General features: G+C 33.8%; 1 protein-coding gene across 3 annotated transcripts in view; it reads left to right on the forward strand.

Annotated features, from left to right (window-relative positions):
* GMPS (guanine monophosphate synthase) overlaps window positions 1-13,816 on the forward strand; it is a 59,939-nt gene that overhangs the window by 11,072 nt on the left and 35,051 nt on the right. For 2 of the 3 annotated variants that reach the window (XM_072959571.1, XM_072959566.1), the window contains exons 2-3: window positions 9,578-9,759; window positions 12,872-12,986. In XM_072959571.1, coding sequence (XP_072815672.1) covers window positions 9,578-9,759; window positions 12,872-12,986 — 297 coding nt within the window. Of the gene's footprint in view, window positions 1-2,945; window positions 3,082-9,577; window positions 9,760-12,871; window positions 12,987-13,816 lie in introns of those variants that run through there. The other variant, XM_031679240.2, reaches the window with a different exon arrangement.

The following is a 13,816-nucleotide window of genomic DNA, read 5'->3' on the forward strand; positions in this document are numbered from 1 at the left end:
AACACGTACAAATAGTGCAAAGACTATAATGTCCTCATCATTCAGCTTAGCAGTTAGAAACATGTGGTTAATATTCCTTCATATATGTTTACTTAGTGCCTTAGTAAGTTAAATGTGTCTGATCTATTTTTGTAGGTTAAGATTGGTCATTTGATTCAGGGCATTGCTGTCTTATCCATCCATTGTCAAATGCCTCATCAGTCTTTTACCTAATGATTTTAATAGCCAATGTCTAATTCAGTGCTTCTCACAGATCTGCAATAAAGAATCAGTTTTTAAAAAATTCCAATCCACCGTAACTACTGTTTTTGTAAAATACCTTTTTAGATATTTAAAATTAAGAAATCTAATGCAGAGAATAAAAGCCTTAAATTTTTATTACAGATTCAAGGAAATGAAATTACTCTCTCAACTTGTTTTATAAGTTTATAAATGCTTATATAAAACTTATGTACATTTTCCTTTTATGGACTGGTGACAGTTTGCAGACCAGCACTGGTCCTTTTGTGGACCACAGTAACTTAGATCCATTATTTTATAAGAGATTGCAAAATGGTGATATTCTAATTCTGTTTTTTCTGGAACTGTTATAAAGAACTTTCTCTCATTAACCCTATGGTTACTTGTGGCAGAGTTGATACTAAAAAGCAGAATATATGTATACATGATTCCTTCCCATAACTCAAAAATTTGGTTCATAGTTTTTTCAAGTTCTATTAACTCATTATTTTCAATAAAGTGTAGTTCAGGCACATGTGATAGTTGAAAGGGCAAGATATAGAACGGAGATTGGGATTATGAAGTATAATAGTAGTATCTTGAAAAATGGACTGTGTGCTGAATACCTGTGAAACTGACATTCTACTGCTTAAACTCTATAGTTTTTCTTAGAAAAAAAAAAACTATAGATTTCCTTAGATCTCTTCTAAGCTAAAACTAATTCTTAAACGTGTTTTAGGAATAGTGATTTTATAAGAGAGGCAAAGTTGAAGCTCTTCACAAACTCAGTATATTTAAAGAGATAGCCCTTTGATTATCTTTCATCTCTGCTTGAAAAGTGTTGTCATCTGAGGTCATACTGATAGTATGAGGTGATGAACTGAAGGGAGGCTAAAACTGTATTTCTGTTTCTTTGTTTGCTTCTTTGCAAGGAACCTTTGGTTCTATAGTATCGTGTAGCCTATCCAAGGCAGTATTTTTTGTTAAAATAATAGATCTCAGCCACAATTAGAATGCAGAGTCAGTCAGGAAAACTAAAGGTTAACATAAAGAAAAAAACCTGTGAGGCGTGTAACTAAGAAAATCAGGTTGAACATAATTCAGAACTTTTCCTTCTGATATTTTAGTGGTATGACAACAGTTACTGAATGCTGTTTGGGTGTGTATATTGCCAACTTTCAGAAAAAAAACCAGAATGATTTGGGCTAATTAATAGTAGTTTTGATTTATCTAGAGATCACCTTGTTTCTCAGTTGGCTAATGCTGACCATTGAATGGGAAAAGTAGCTATAATAAAACTTTTTAAGGATTTAAAATGAGGTAAAGAATAGTGTACTTTGATTTTAATCAACAGTGCCAAGTTTTTTTAGTTATAGTTTGTCAACCAAGTTAATATTGCTATAACTTTCTCAAAAGACCTCTTTTAGGATCATTGAAATCAAAGGGGAAAATAGATCATTGATTTCAAAAGGTTTAAAAATTAGAATTAGAAATTGTGACACTGGAATAAATTTTTATTTCCCTTGAAGTTAGAAAAGAAAGATAATTTAGAATTGTGTGTTTATTTTATTACCCAGTGATCATATGTATAAATTAAACCCATTAATGCTATAGTTTATCTGAGAAGCTGAAATTTCTCAACCACTTCCATGATTAGGGTTTGTGTATATGGGTTATGGCTGTCTTTAAGTGGCTGCTAAAAGTAGTTTCTGAGTCTGAGCTAAACTGCTTTTTAATTCATTGATTTAGATAATACATTCAGACTGTTCGGGAATGGTGCCCACTTGAACTTGAAAGGAGCTGTTCACACCTTTGTAGATAGGGGAGAAGAGGATTTATAATGACTTTGAAGAATCAAAAGCTACAGTTGTTTACTCAAGAGAAGATGATGTTCTAATCAGAAGTACTACAGATTAGTTCAGAAAAGGAGAAAAAATAATTTAACTAGAAATTAGATAATACCGAAATGATAGTAGCATGGTCCCAAATAACATGTAGAAACAAAGTAAGAGTGATGAATAACTACAAGCTTGAAATCTCGTTAGGGAAGAGTGTTTCCTCAATGTTTGAACTCATTAACTAACCAAGAACAGTGAACGGCTATGTCAACACCATATTTCACTAGGGACTTGTATTTCCCAAACTTGTTGAACACTGAAAACTTAAACATAGTAACTTATTGAAGATATTCCATTAGAGGCCTATAGGTTGCATACTTGGATTAAACGAGAGAGAGAATGAATTCAAACAAATTGAGTGATCAAAATTATAATATTTAATATCTACAAATGTGTTGAAATTATAGACAAATGGAACAAAAGTCAGTGATCATAATTTAGGTAACGTGAAACGGTCGGTGATAAGTAAGCATTGCTTAAACGACTAAATGTATATTCAGTGTTGTGTATTATTGCATCAGGGGATGTCGCATGACTTCTAGATTTTTCTTAGGTGTATAACTAAAGGCATTTTATACATTTGTTACATAAAATGAACAACTGAATAACTGTCACCTGTATTCAGTAATTGGACCTAGAATTTTTTTATATATTGTAGCAGACTTACTTTTTTTTTTAAAGAATCACATAGATAAAAGATCTCTATATTTGTATGAAATAGTTTTAGCGTTTCTAAATCTTCTTCACATTTAGCCTCTCCTGAATTACTTTTTGACTTGAGTTGTCCATGTCCTGTTTTTCCACAGATCTTTTATTCCATCAAGAATTTTGATGATTCAGTATTTCTTGAGGATGCTCAGTTATTTCTGGGATTTTTTTCCCAGGCCATTGACAACTCATTCTGGAATTTTTGACACTAGTGCTTCCTTAATCTTACCAGAAGATGTCAATGGAAGTTTTTCAGGTAATAACCAGAACTCAGTCCTTCTTCAAATGGTTTGTAAAAAGCTTTGCTGACTGAAATGTTAAGGGATTGCGCTTGTTCAGTGATACCAGTAGAAATAACAAGCCACTGTACTTTCCAGGGATCTTTCTCAACTGTTCATAGAATGAATAGAGAAATGACATACTTGATGAATTACAGAAAGCTCCAGCATGTCTATTCTAGATGACTTTCAGGCAAGCTCACCTGTATTTCTTTCCCTGAACTATTGGGGCATCTTTCTGCTCTAAGGGAAATTAACTGAGAGATTCTGGGAATCACTCTCCCTTAAGGGATTTTATGTCAAATTGTATGTAACTATGACCATGGCAATGACAGTTTTGTCATTGGGCTAATGGAAAATTTAAGTTATAGCATGATTTCAGAGATGTCTGATTCCTTTCAGTTGATGTATCTGAGATCGATTCATCCATGTGGGATTTTTCAGCCAGAGAGGACAGCATACTACTCTGAAGGGCTGTGGAAAGTTTAAAATGGCAATTTAGGCAAAAGAGTAGGCCAAGGCATCATAGGGCTTCGAAAGTATTTTGGCCTTTATTGAACTTTATTCTAAGGGAAAGTTGCTATAGGGTTTTAAGCAGGGGGAGGGCTTAAATCAGATTTTCTTTTTTTCTTTCGAGCACACAGTCATGTGAATCAAGTGATCAAAGTAGATATCCCTGGTAGTGGAACAAAATGGCATTGTGTCCTTGCCGTTCTATCATATCAGGAGAAGTCAATGTAAAATCATCATCAATGTAAAATTGTTGCCAATTTTTCAAAAAAAAAGATTTATCTAGAGTATAATCTTGAGGCAACAAATAGATCCTGGTTGTGGGTCATTCTGCAAAAAGCTTGCTCTGAACTTTTAAAAATGTCCATGTTGTGAAAGACCATAAAAAGGTGAAGAGGTGAGTAGTTCTAGATTAATGTGTGTGCAAAGTTTGTGGTCTTTGGTAGGGTCCTGGAATTTTTAAAAAAGCCATAAAGGTATTTGTGACATTTGGGGAAATGTATAATATTAGTGTTAAATTTGTTGGGTGTGATAATGGTATTGTAATTGTGTAGGAGAATATCCCTCTTTGTAGGAGCTACATGATGGAAAGTTTTTTCGGGGAGCTAAATATTTACAGTTTACTCTCCAGTTTTTCAGGCAGTGGGGAAGTATACATAAATATAAATAAAACAAATGAAGCAAAATGTTAGTTTTTTTTTTTAATAGAGGTACTGGTGATTGAACTCAGGACCTCGTGCGCACTAAGCATGCAGCTCTACCACTAAGCTGTCTCCACCCCCCTAAAATGTTACTAATTGTTAAATTTAGGTAGAGGATGCTTTTGATTTTCAACTTTTTGTAGGTTTGTAATTTTTCAAAATCAAAGGAGGGTAGAGCAAGCATAGTATAAGGTCAAGAGCTAGAGTCTAACTCTTTGATTTAACCCTTTGGTTGTAAGCTCAAACTTCAGCGTTGTATGTGAGGTGATGGTCTCTTGTGAAAAACCTTCAGTGAAGTTGATTCATCTAAAGTACCTGAGGTGTTGGATAATTTTGTGAAGAAATGTACTATTTTTTTAGTTATGGGTGTGAATGTACTGTTTTTTTTTAGTTACAGGTGTGAGATTAGATTAAGTATTGTGGTCAAACTTCCAGTAGCCTTTTGATAATGAAAGGATTATTTTGGGCAGTTGAGAATCCCAGATCACTAAAATGTGTGTGGGTAGGTGTTTTTAAAATCTTTTTAATCCTAAAACTTTTAATTTTATTTCAACAATTGAAGTCTTTTGTTTTGAAAGGCCTTTCAAAGGCATCTACCCAAATAAGTTTAGTGTTGATGAAATTCAATTTCCAAAATCATTTATGTATTTTCTCAGACATCAGCAGAACATTATTTCACTCATGTAAGCAAACTTAAAAATAATGCTTTACCCCTTTTAATAAAGCACCAAGATATTAAAAAAGTAACTTTGAAGGTAGTCTTCCAAAAATATGATGCATATTTATATACTACCTTCTGTAGTGCTAATTGTCTTGAAGTTTGAAAAGACCTACCATTTTAGTCCTATTACCAGGGAAGTAACGTTTTCTTTGTCTGTAAAACAGAAATACTTTATGAATAAGAAAATACATAAAACACCTTAAATAATAGGTACAAACTAAATGTTAATTCCCTTTTTCTTTATTGTAAAATAAAACATAGATAAAGAAATCTACACGTAACGAGTGTTCAGTTGAGTGAATTAGAAGTTGTGTGCTTTTTACCCAAAATATTTAAAAATTTTTTTCTTTAAAGCCACATAATACTATTAAGAGGATGTCTTGGGATTGGTCATTCTGTGTTCATAGTCAAATTTTGATTCATATTCTTTCATGCTTTGCATAATTTGCTTAATGTCTTTAGTTCACTTAGAAATAATACATTCCAGTTTTGATCTGTTGAGTATGTCTTTCTGACTTGCTCTCTTTAGAGATACTATTTTATTCCTTATTTCCTTTTTTACTTTTAGTAACTTTGTATGGGATTTAACTTCTCTGCTTATTGTTTCTCTTTCATGAAAATTTAATCTTTTGAATTTTTAGAACAAATATTCAGATAATGTCTGCAACTTTTGATAGAGTTCCCTCTTATGTTAAAATCATGGCAGTTTGTTTTTTGAGCATTCCTGGCACTGCTTCATTCTCCTTAAGTCTGGCCCTTCTGTTTTCCTTTTCTCTTGTCCTTATCCTAACTTAATTTTGATTCTGCTCCCAGCAGTTGCTCCTTACTGTGAGCTCTGACCTGGAAGGGAGCTCTGGCCTGTTTGTTGCCACCTGCGCACCGTTAGAGTGGGCACACCTCCCAGTGCAGCTACTGTTCTTACATTGGCCCATGTGCTTGCTAGCTAGCACCTGTTGGCTATTTTGGAATTCTATCCTCAGATTCTTTTATGAGACCTGGTTGTTACATGAGACACACAGCTGCTGTAACACTAGGGATTGTGACTGTTTAGTTCCCACCAGCTTGTATTTTGGGATTCTTGGGGGAGTAACTTGTCATTTAGTTACGTATGTCTTGAGTTTTGGTTTGCTGTCTGGTTGTTCAGTGATATTTAGGAATTCAAGAAGATCCCCAAATGATGCCATTTCCATCTTTTTTTTTTTTTTTTTTGGAGGTGGGGAGGTCATTAGGTCTAGTTATTTATTAATTAGGTTTTTTTTTTTAATGGAGATACTGAAGATTGCACCCAGGACCTCATGCATGCTAAGCATGTGTTCTGTTACTTGAGCTATATATACCTTCCCCCAGTGCCATTTCCATCTCTACAGAATCTGCAAGATTCTTTTGCTTTATTCTTCAATAGGTTTCTGAATATGGTTTAGTTTTTCCTTAATATTTTTTTTTGCTGTCTTAAAAGATATCTTTATGAACATCACTTACTTTATGATGATTACCTAGGTCACTTGAGAGGGGTGTTAACCTTAAACCTTTAGGCTTTCGTTTTTACTTTTTAATAGATGTTATAAATAGACAAAATAGGTTTTTCTGTCTTGTGATGTGGAATTTCATTTGTCTCTACTATTGATGTGACTCCTGAGATATTTTTCTCATTAGGCTACTTTTTCTAATCTGGTGAAGTTTTGTAAGTCTAATGATCAAACTTTCAACTTTATGTGAAGTAGGAGTAAATAGATTCAAGGTTTTTAGGGAAAGAGAAAGAAACTTTTGCTTTTATTACTGGTGACCTTTTTGCTTTCCCCTGAGTTGTTGAAGCTTTGTGCTGGATAGGCAATGAGGCCAAGGATTCCGTGTTTCCTCAGTGATCTCTGGTGTCATTTGATTGAACATTTTAAAACATACTAAGGAAACAAAAACTTTTATTTTAAAATCAATTTATTTAAGTAAAAATTTGTTGATTTAAAGAAATAGACAGTCCTTGCTGCACAATATTAAAATGATCATAAAAATGATCTTACCAGCTGAAACCATGCAAAGCAATCTTAAAATCAATGGAAAAATTACGATGGTTTTGTGACTTTTACTAAACTTTGTTGACATATTAAGTCTTACTATTAATTATAAAAGGATAGGGAAAATAGTGAAACTACTATTTGGTATGACTTAAAACATTAGAAACACTGAGAATTGCTTTTCTTTTTAAACTACTCTTGATAAGTTTTTTACACAGTGCTTCCCTTCACATCTTTTCTGTGCTTTGATGGCTTTCAATATTTTATCCTTTGCATGTCATGAAATATCTCAGAGTTTCTTTAATTGGAAATATTTCCCTGGAGTCATTTCCTCTGGGACATTGTCATCCTTTTTATCACAACTGCTTCCCTCATTGATGTTGATAAGTTTTCCTTCACTAAGTGGGTCTGACTGCACATCTAGAGGGGCTCACACAGCAGCAGTGCCAACAGTGCCGTGGCCAGCTATTTCTTCTATAACTCCATTCACACTGGACTCGAATTTCACTTCTAGCATACAACTTTTCATTTCTTTGCTGCACTTTCATTTTGCTTGTCAGACCACTTCTTTGGTTTATCCATATGTGTAAAATGTGATGTGGACTTACCGCCTGACAACAAGGAGGCAACACTACCACACTCTTGGCTGTTTGTTGTGCAGTGACTAGTCACCAACAGACTTTGAAAGAAAGAACGGGCTTGGTCACTGATCATGATGTTTTTTTATGTGATAACTTGTGGATTGATGAGCAAGGTTTGTACTTTATGTAATTACAGTTAATATATGTTAACTGAAATTTGAACCATGATGTTAGGGACTGTTTTGGTTAACTAAACCTTGATATAAAACATAGCATGAAATTCATGCATTTAAAAATTATCCATAGTGAGAACTCTGCTTCTAATATGAAAAAAATAGGTTGTCCTTGTATTTGATGAAAATTTTGAGGGTGATAATGGAACTGAATCAGAAACTTACACAATAACATAGTGATCTTTTAAATATACTTTAATCTTTACTAAAAATAGATTAAGAATTTTTAGATAAATTCCTTAATCTTAAAGGGAAATGTGTATGTGTGTGTATACAGAAAGACTAAAGGTAACGGTGTGAAAGGAGAAAGTTTTAGCATTTCTTGAACTAATATATTCTATAAACTTCTGTTTTCCTTGATCTGATTTTTCTACATTGTTCAGTGTTTATGTGATTAAAACCTTCATTTTTGTGATCTGAGTAATTCCTTCTGGACTGTGGTTAGGTCCCTCTCACAAATCCTCCTCTGTAGATGTGGCTATGATTGTTGCTTTTTCGCTTACTGCAGAAGGGTGAGTGGTGGTGTGAGGTCTGCATCTCACATAAATGGAGATGCAAGAAGGGTGAAAGGATTGTATAAGTGCCTTTAAGGGGGTTTACAAGGTTTTTTAATGTACAAATTTTACAACTAGAGGGGGGAAAACTCCAAAAATACGTCTGTTGTAAACATTTAGAACATACTGAAGAGTCTGAAAGACAAATTTTAAATAGCTTACTAGTTTCGTTACTCAGATACAGCCTCTGTTAATCTTTTGGTGTATAATCTGTCTATACATTTTCTTCTCATACATACACACTCTTGCACTTTTACACAAAATGTTATGAAATGGGATCATATTGTATATGCTTTCTCCAAGTGACTTTCCAGGGTACATAAACATCTTAAAGCTTTTTCTCACCTGAAATTTATAAAAACAGGAGAGAGACTAAAGTAAACACAATGTTTGTATCACCCAGTTTCAATGATTTCAGTACGTAGGCAATCTTGTTTCATCCATACCTACCTACTTTTGCTTTATTTTGAAGCCAGTTGCAGGTAAATATTTTAGCACACTCCGCCTAAATATTTCAGCACACATGGAAAAGGTTTTACTTTTTTCCGAATTGCTCTCCCAGAAAAATGTTCTCAATGTACACTTGTCAGAGATAAGATTAAAAAATGTTTTTAAAATTTTACTCTTGTGGGTTAGATGCATATGTAATTTTTCTCAGGTAATATAAAAATGCTAGTAAAGTGAATTTGGGCATGCTTATACTCTGGCAGGGAACTTACAGTTCCTCATCAGTATGTTCCCTCATAGGGATGCTGTGACTATTAGATAGGGCGGTCATATAATTTATTGTCCAAACTGGGATGCTTTTGAAATTTGAAGGAGGCACTATTAATGATAATGCCAGTATAACAGGCATGGCATAAACCAGTACTATATTTTGACTTAGCTGGGTTGTATGCTTACCCTATTATTGGATAATGTGCAAAAGATTCTTTAAACATGAAGTGACTATATCATGTAGTCAATAGATGGTAGCTTTTATTTATTCCTGTGGATGAATATATGTAAAACTCTTTCCTTTAAAAGAAGTATTTTGAGTTGGCAACTCAAAATCCTAAATTAACCATTTTTGTTTCTGTGTGTTTTTGGAGCTGACAGTGATCACAATTTTTGAAAGTAGCTCTAATTTTTATAATTAAGAAGACATTTGTGTTAATATTTGCAGCTGGAGAATGCCGGAGGAGACCTTAAGGATGGCCACCACCACTATGAAGGAGCTGTTGTCATTCTGGATGCGGGTGCTCAATACGGGAAAGTCATAGACCGAAGAGTGAGGGAACTGTTTGTGCAGTCTGAAATCTTCCCCTTGGAAACACCAGCGTTTGCCATAAAGGAGCAAGGGTTCCGGTAGACTTTTCACTTAGTTTTTCTGAGAAGGTTGAGCTTAGATTGTGGGATATTTTATTATTAGTTTGCCAGGGTGCTGAATTTTTTAATGAAAATAAGATATGGAATGGTTTTACAAGAAATTTCTCATGGCTCTGATTTAAAAAAAAAAAAAAAGGAAAAGATTACCTTAATTTTAAGTGCACAGTTAGAAGAATTTATCATATCATATCATATCATATTTTAAATATCTTATGTTTTATAGGATTTCTCGGTCAGGCTTAGATTTACTATTATGGTCATTCATTCATTCATTGATCCCAGTGCATTTGATCAAAGAAACATATATAGTAGCTAGAATGCCTGGATTAGATCCTGTGTACAATATGTCTCTGCTGCTTATCCCCAGAGACTAGTTTCTAGTATGAAGACTTCCTAAGTCTAATATAAGGGCTAATTCCACAGCATGTACTCTTAAATCTAGTCAAAACGACATCTAACTTACATAGCTTTTTCCTTTAACAACTATTTCGGGTTGATGCAGTGTCTTCTCTCATGGAATTAATGTTCATTCTTTATAAAGAGTGTTATTCAGAAGCAGGCAACTGCAGTTTATATCTTTAAATGGCTCTTAAACCTTAGTGCTATGTTTCTTTCAAAATAATGTGTTCTTTTTAAAAACACATGTTTTTCCATTAGAAAAATGGTTAACTTTAAAACTCCTTAGACGTATATTCATTTTCTTGTGATTCTTATTTCTGAAATAGAGTGACTTGGAAATCAGAAAAGGCAGGCTTAAATTTAACCCTATTCTAGTTTTAAGATGCAGATTTAAAACAGCTATCCCTTTTAAACTGTAGAATTTTAGGGCAAGAAGGGATCCTTTGAGTTCATCTAATTCAACTGTCTTGATTTGCCAGAGAGAACCAGTTTTAAGGGAATCAAAAAATTGCAAGAAATTTGAATGTTAAATCCAAGCTCCTTCATTCCCGCCACCCCAAACAAACAAACAAACAAAGCCCCAGCAAACTAATCGAGACCAGATGTTTTAGAATAGGGTAACTAATTCTTGGTAATAGAAGTCTAATTTTTTTTTCTTGTCACCTAATTACCTGTTCATAAAGAGTTCTTAGGTCCTGCTCATGCCTAGAGCTTCTTCTCTGTGTAGAAGAGTAGGAACTATAGTACTGAGGCTTTCATTGCTGTAATCCTTTCTGCTGAGATAGCTATTTGACACCCTTTTTCTAGAATAAGTTTTAGGTTTATGACATGAGAGACATCTTAACCTGTTTTCAGAACCTTGATCTGTCTGATACATAAAATTGGTATCGAATGCCTTGGGGGCCTTACTGGGCCTTGTAATTGCAATTTAATTTCAAAATAATAGCACAGTAGAAATAGAAAACTCAGAATGGGTGATTAGCTCATCTTAAGACTTACTGAGATAAGAATTTTCATAATTGGTTTAAGTGCTGCTTGAGTTTTATCCTTGACTAAGTCCATTGCCTTTTCTTTTTAATAGTATTAAGAATCTTACAGCCTTGAGTTGTTTAGCAGATTAATGAGGGATGCTGGGCAGTCCCATGGTGCTTATCCTTTATAAAGCTAAATAAAACATACTGAAATTCTAGAGATCTTGATTATTAAACATGTTTTATAGAATTCTATCTTCTGCATTTTTAAGGAGCTAGGTTATATATTTACCCTTTGGGCTAACCCTGCATCCCTTTAAAATTGTTATCTTAAAGATGTCACATTTATCATCTGGGTAGGTTGTTGTCAGTTTCTTTTACCAGGAAATAAGCTAACTGATGTAATGTGTACCATAATTCATGTTACCAGTACAAAGTTCAAAATTAGGGCTTTTGAGCTCCCTGAAATTATTGTTACATATTTAAAAACTATATACTAGCTTGTAATTTTTATGAAATTGACTTGCATTACTTTTCTGGATGTATTATAAGTCTAACATTTTGGTTTATATGTTTTTATGTGGCAAGCAACCGCTAATTATAAAGTGAATTGTAATCCAAATTTATTTGTAAGTAGATTTTAGTTAGATCTTGGAATGTATTTCCTTTTAGAAATACAGATAAATTAGAATTTCTACAAATTCAAACTTAAAAAGAGTTTGAAAATATCTTAAATTGAGTAAAGAGCATAAGTATGCCTGTACTGTGTAACTGGGCGTGTGTGGCAAACTGGAGAGCATGAGTAGTCTGAAGGTGCAAGTCTCCCTGTGATTCCAGTCATTTGTAGCCACGTGAGGATGAAGGTCCAGTGTTGACAGATTTTTCCCCGCCTCCTTTTTCCTAAAGGAAACTTCAAAATCTGAATTTTTATGTAAAATTCAAAATATTTGAAGTGTTGTAAAATTCTTTTGGTTGAATGCTGAGGACCAAAGTTAGATGTATCAGAGGTTGAGAGATATAGGCCTCAGTGTTCAACTTTCTTTATAATAATAGTTCTATTCCCAAATTAACCCATAGAATGTTCCATAAATTACAATGTAGCTAAGTAATAATTTTGACTTGGGCTCTGAGAGCAGGGCATGTGAGGCAAATCATGTTAACTTCCATTCCTGGGTCACAGGTAAAACTGTCGGGAATGTTGGACAGGTTTTAAACAGGCAAAGTTAGGTAATTCTTCACATTCTCTGCCATTCTTTATTGTAAAGTATTGTGCTCTGAGTCATTCAGGGCCTTCATAATACTGTCAGTTGTCTTCCTGTGACCTACTTTACTCCTTACCTTGCAGAAGACCTCTATTTTCTCCGTGTCCCTTGAGAATTCTTGTTTACTTTCTCCATTGATGAGGAAAACAAAACAAATTCAGGCTAACCTTCATAGATACTTTGGTGTTATATATTTGGAAGTTTGTGCTTATTAACTGGTGATTGTTTAATTGATAAACTTTCACATATTGCAATAAAGTAAACATAATTAAGCTGTATAGGAGGCTGTTAATTAGCTGTGATTGAATCTGGATCTGCTACAATATACTGGAAACATAACAAAATCTCAGAACCTGTATTGAGTCTTTTTCTCAGTGATACAAGCAGGAGAGGGCATAGACTTTGTATAAAAATGAGCAGCTAGAGATTCTTCACTGATTCTCTTCCTTAAATCTACAGTGCCATTATCATTTCTGGAGGACCTAATTCTGTGTATGCAGAAGATGCTCCTTGGTTTGATCCAGCAATATTCACCATTGGCAAGCCTGTTCTTGGAATTTGCTATGGCATGCAGGTACATATATCTGTGAATTTGCCTTGAGTTGCCTTAATTTTTTTCTGTATCACTCCTACCATACTAGTATTTTTTTGTCTTTTGAGTATTTAGGATATTTAGTTGTATGAGGTAATTTGTTTATATTACAACTGTTTATGAATACTAATATGGCAGAGCTGACCTGAGAGGGGATTTTTAAGAGAAGAAGCTAATTATATTACTGCATACAACACAACACTGTCCACTAAAAAACAAACAAAATTTAGACATTCAGACATACATAAAAGTTGCAGAAACAGTACACAGAGCTCCTGTACACTTTTACTCAATTCCCCAATTGTTGGCATTATTAACCATTTTGAGAGTAAATTGCAGACATGATTTCTGTTACCTATATTATCTAAGCACTAGAATTCTCTCCTATGTAACTATAATACAGTTATCAGAATCAAGAACTTAATATTGATTCATTGTTAATGTCTAATCCACAGACTTCATTCATATTTTACTATTGTCTCATTAATGTCTGTTATAAGTCATGAATTCAGTCTAGGACTGTATATTGTCTTTAGTTGTCATGTCTCTTCGCATTCCTTTAGTTTGGAATCATTCCTCAGTCTTTCCTTTTCTTTTGTGACCTTGGCAGTTTTTTAAGAAGTACATTTCAGTGACCTTGTAGAATAGCTCTCAATTTTGGTTTGTTTGATGTTTCCTCATTGTTAGATTCAGGTTATGTATTTTGGGGCAGGAATGCCACAGAAGTGATGCTGTGCTTCTGTTAGAGCATCTCTTTAGGAGGCACAAAGTCAATTAATACCATGATAGGTGATGTTAATTTCCATCATTTG

The sequence above is a fragment of the Vicugna pacos genome, chromosome 1, assembly GCF_048564905.1.
Source record: "Vicugna pacos chromosome 1, VicPac4, whole genome shotgun sequence".
NCBI classification, from domain to species: Eukaryota; Metazoa; Chordata; class Mammalia; order Artiodactyla; family Camelidae; genus Vicugna; species Vicugna pacos.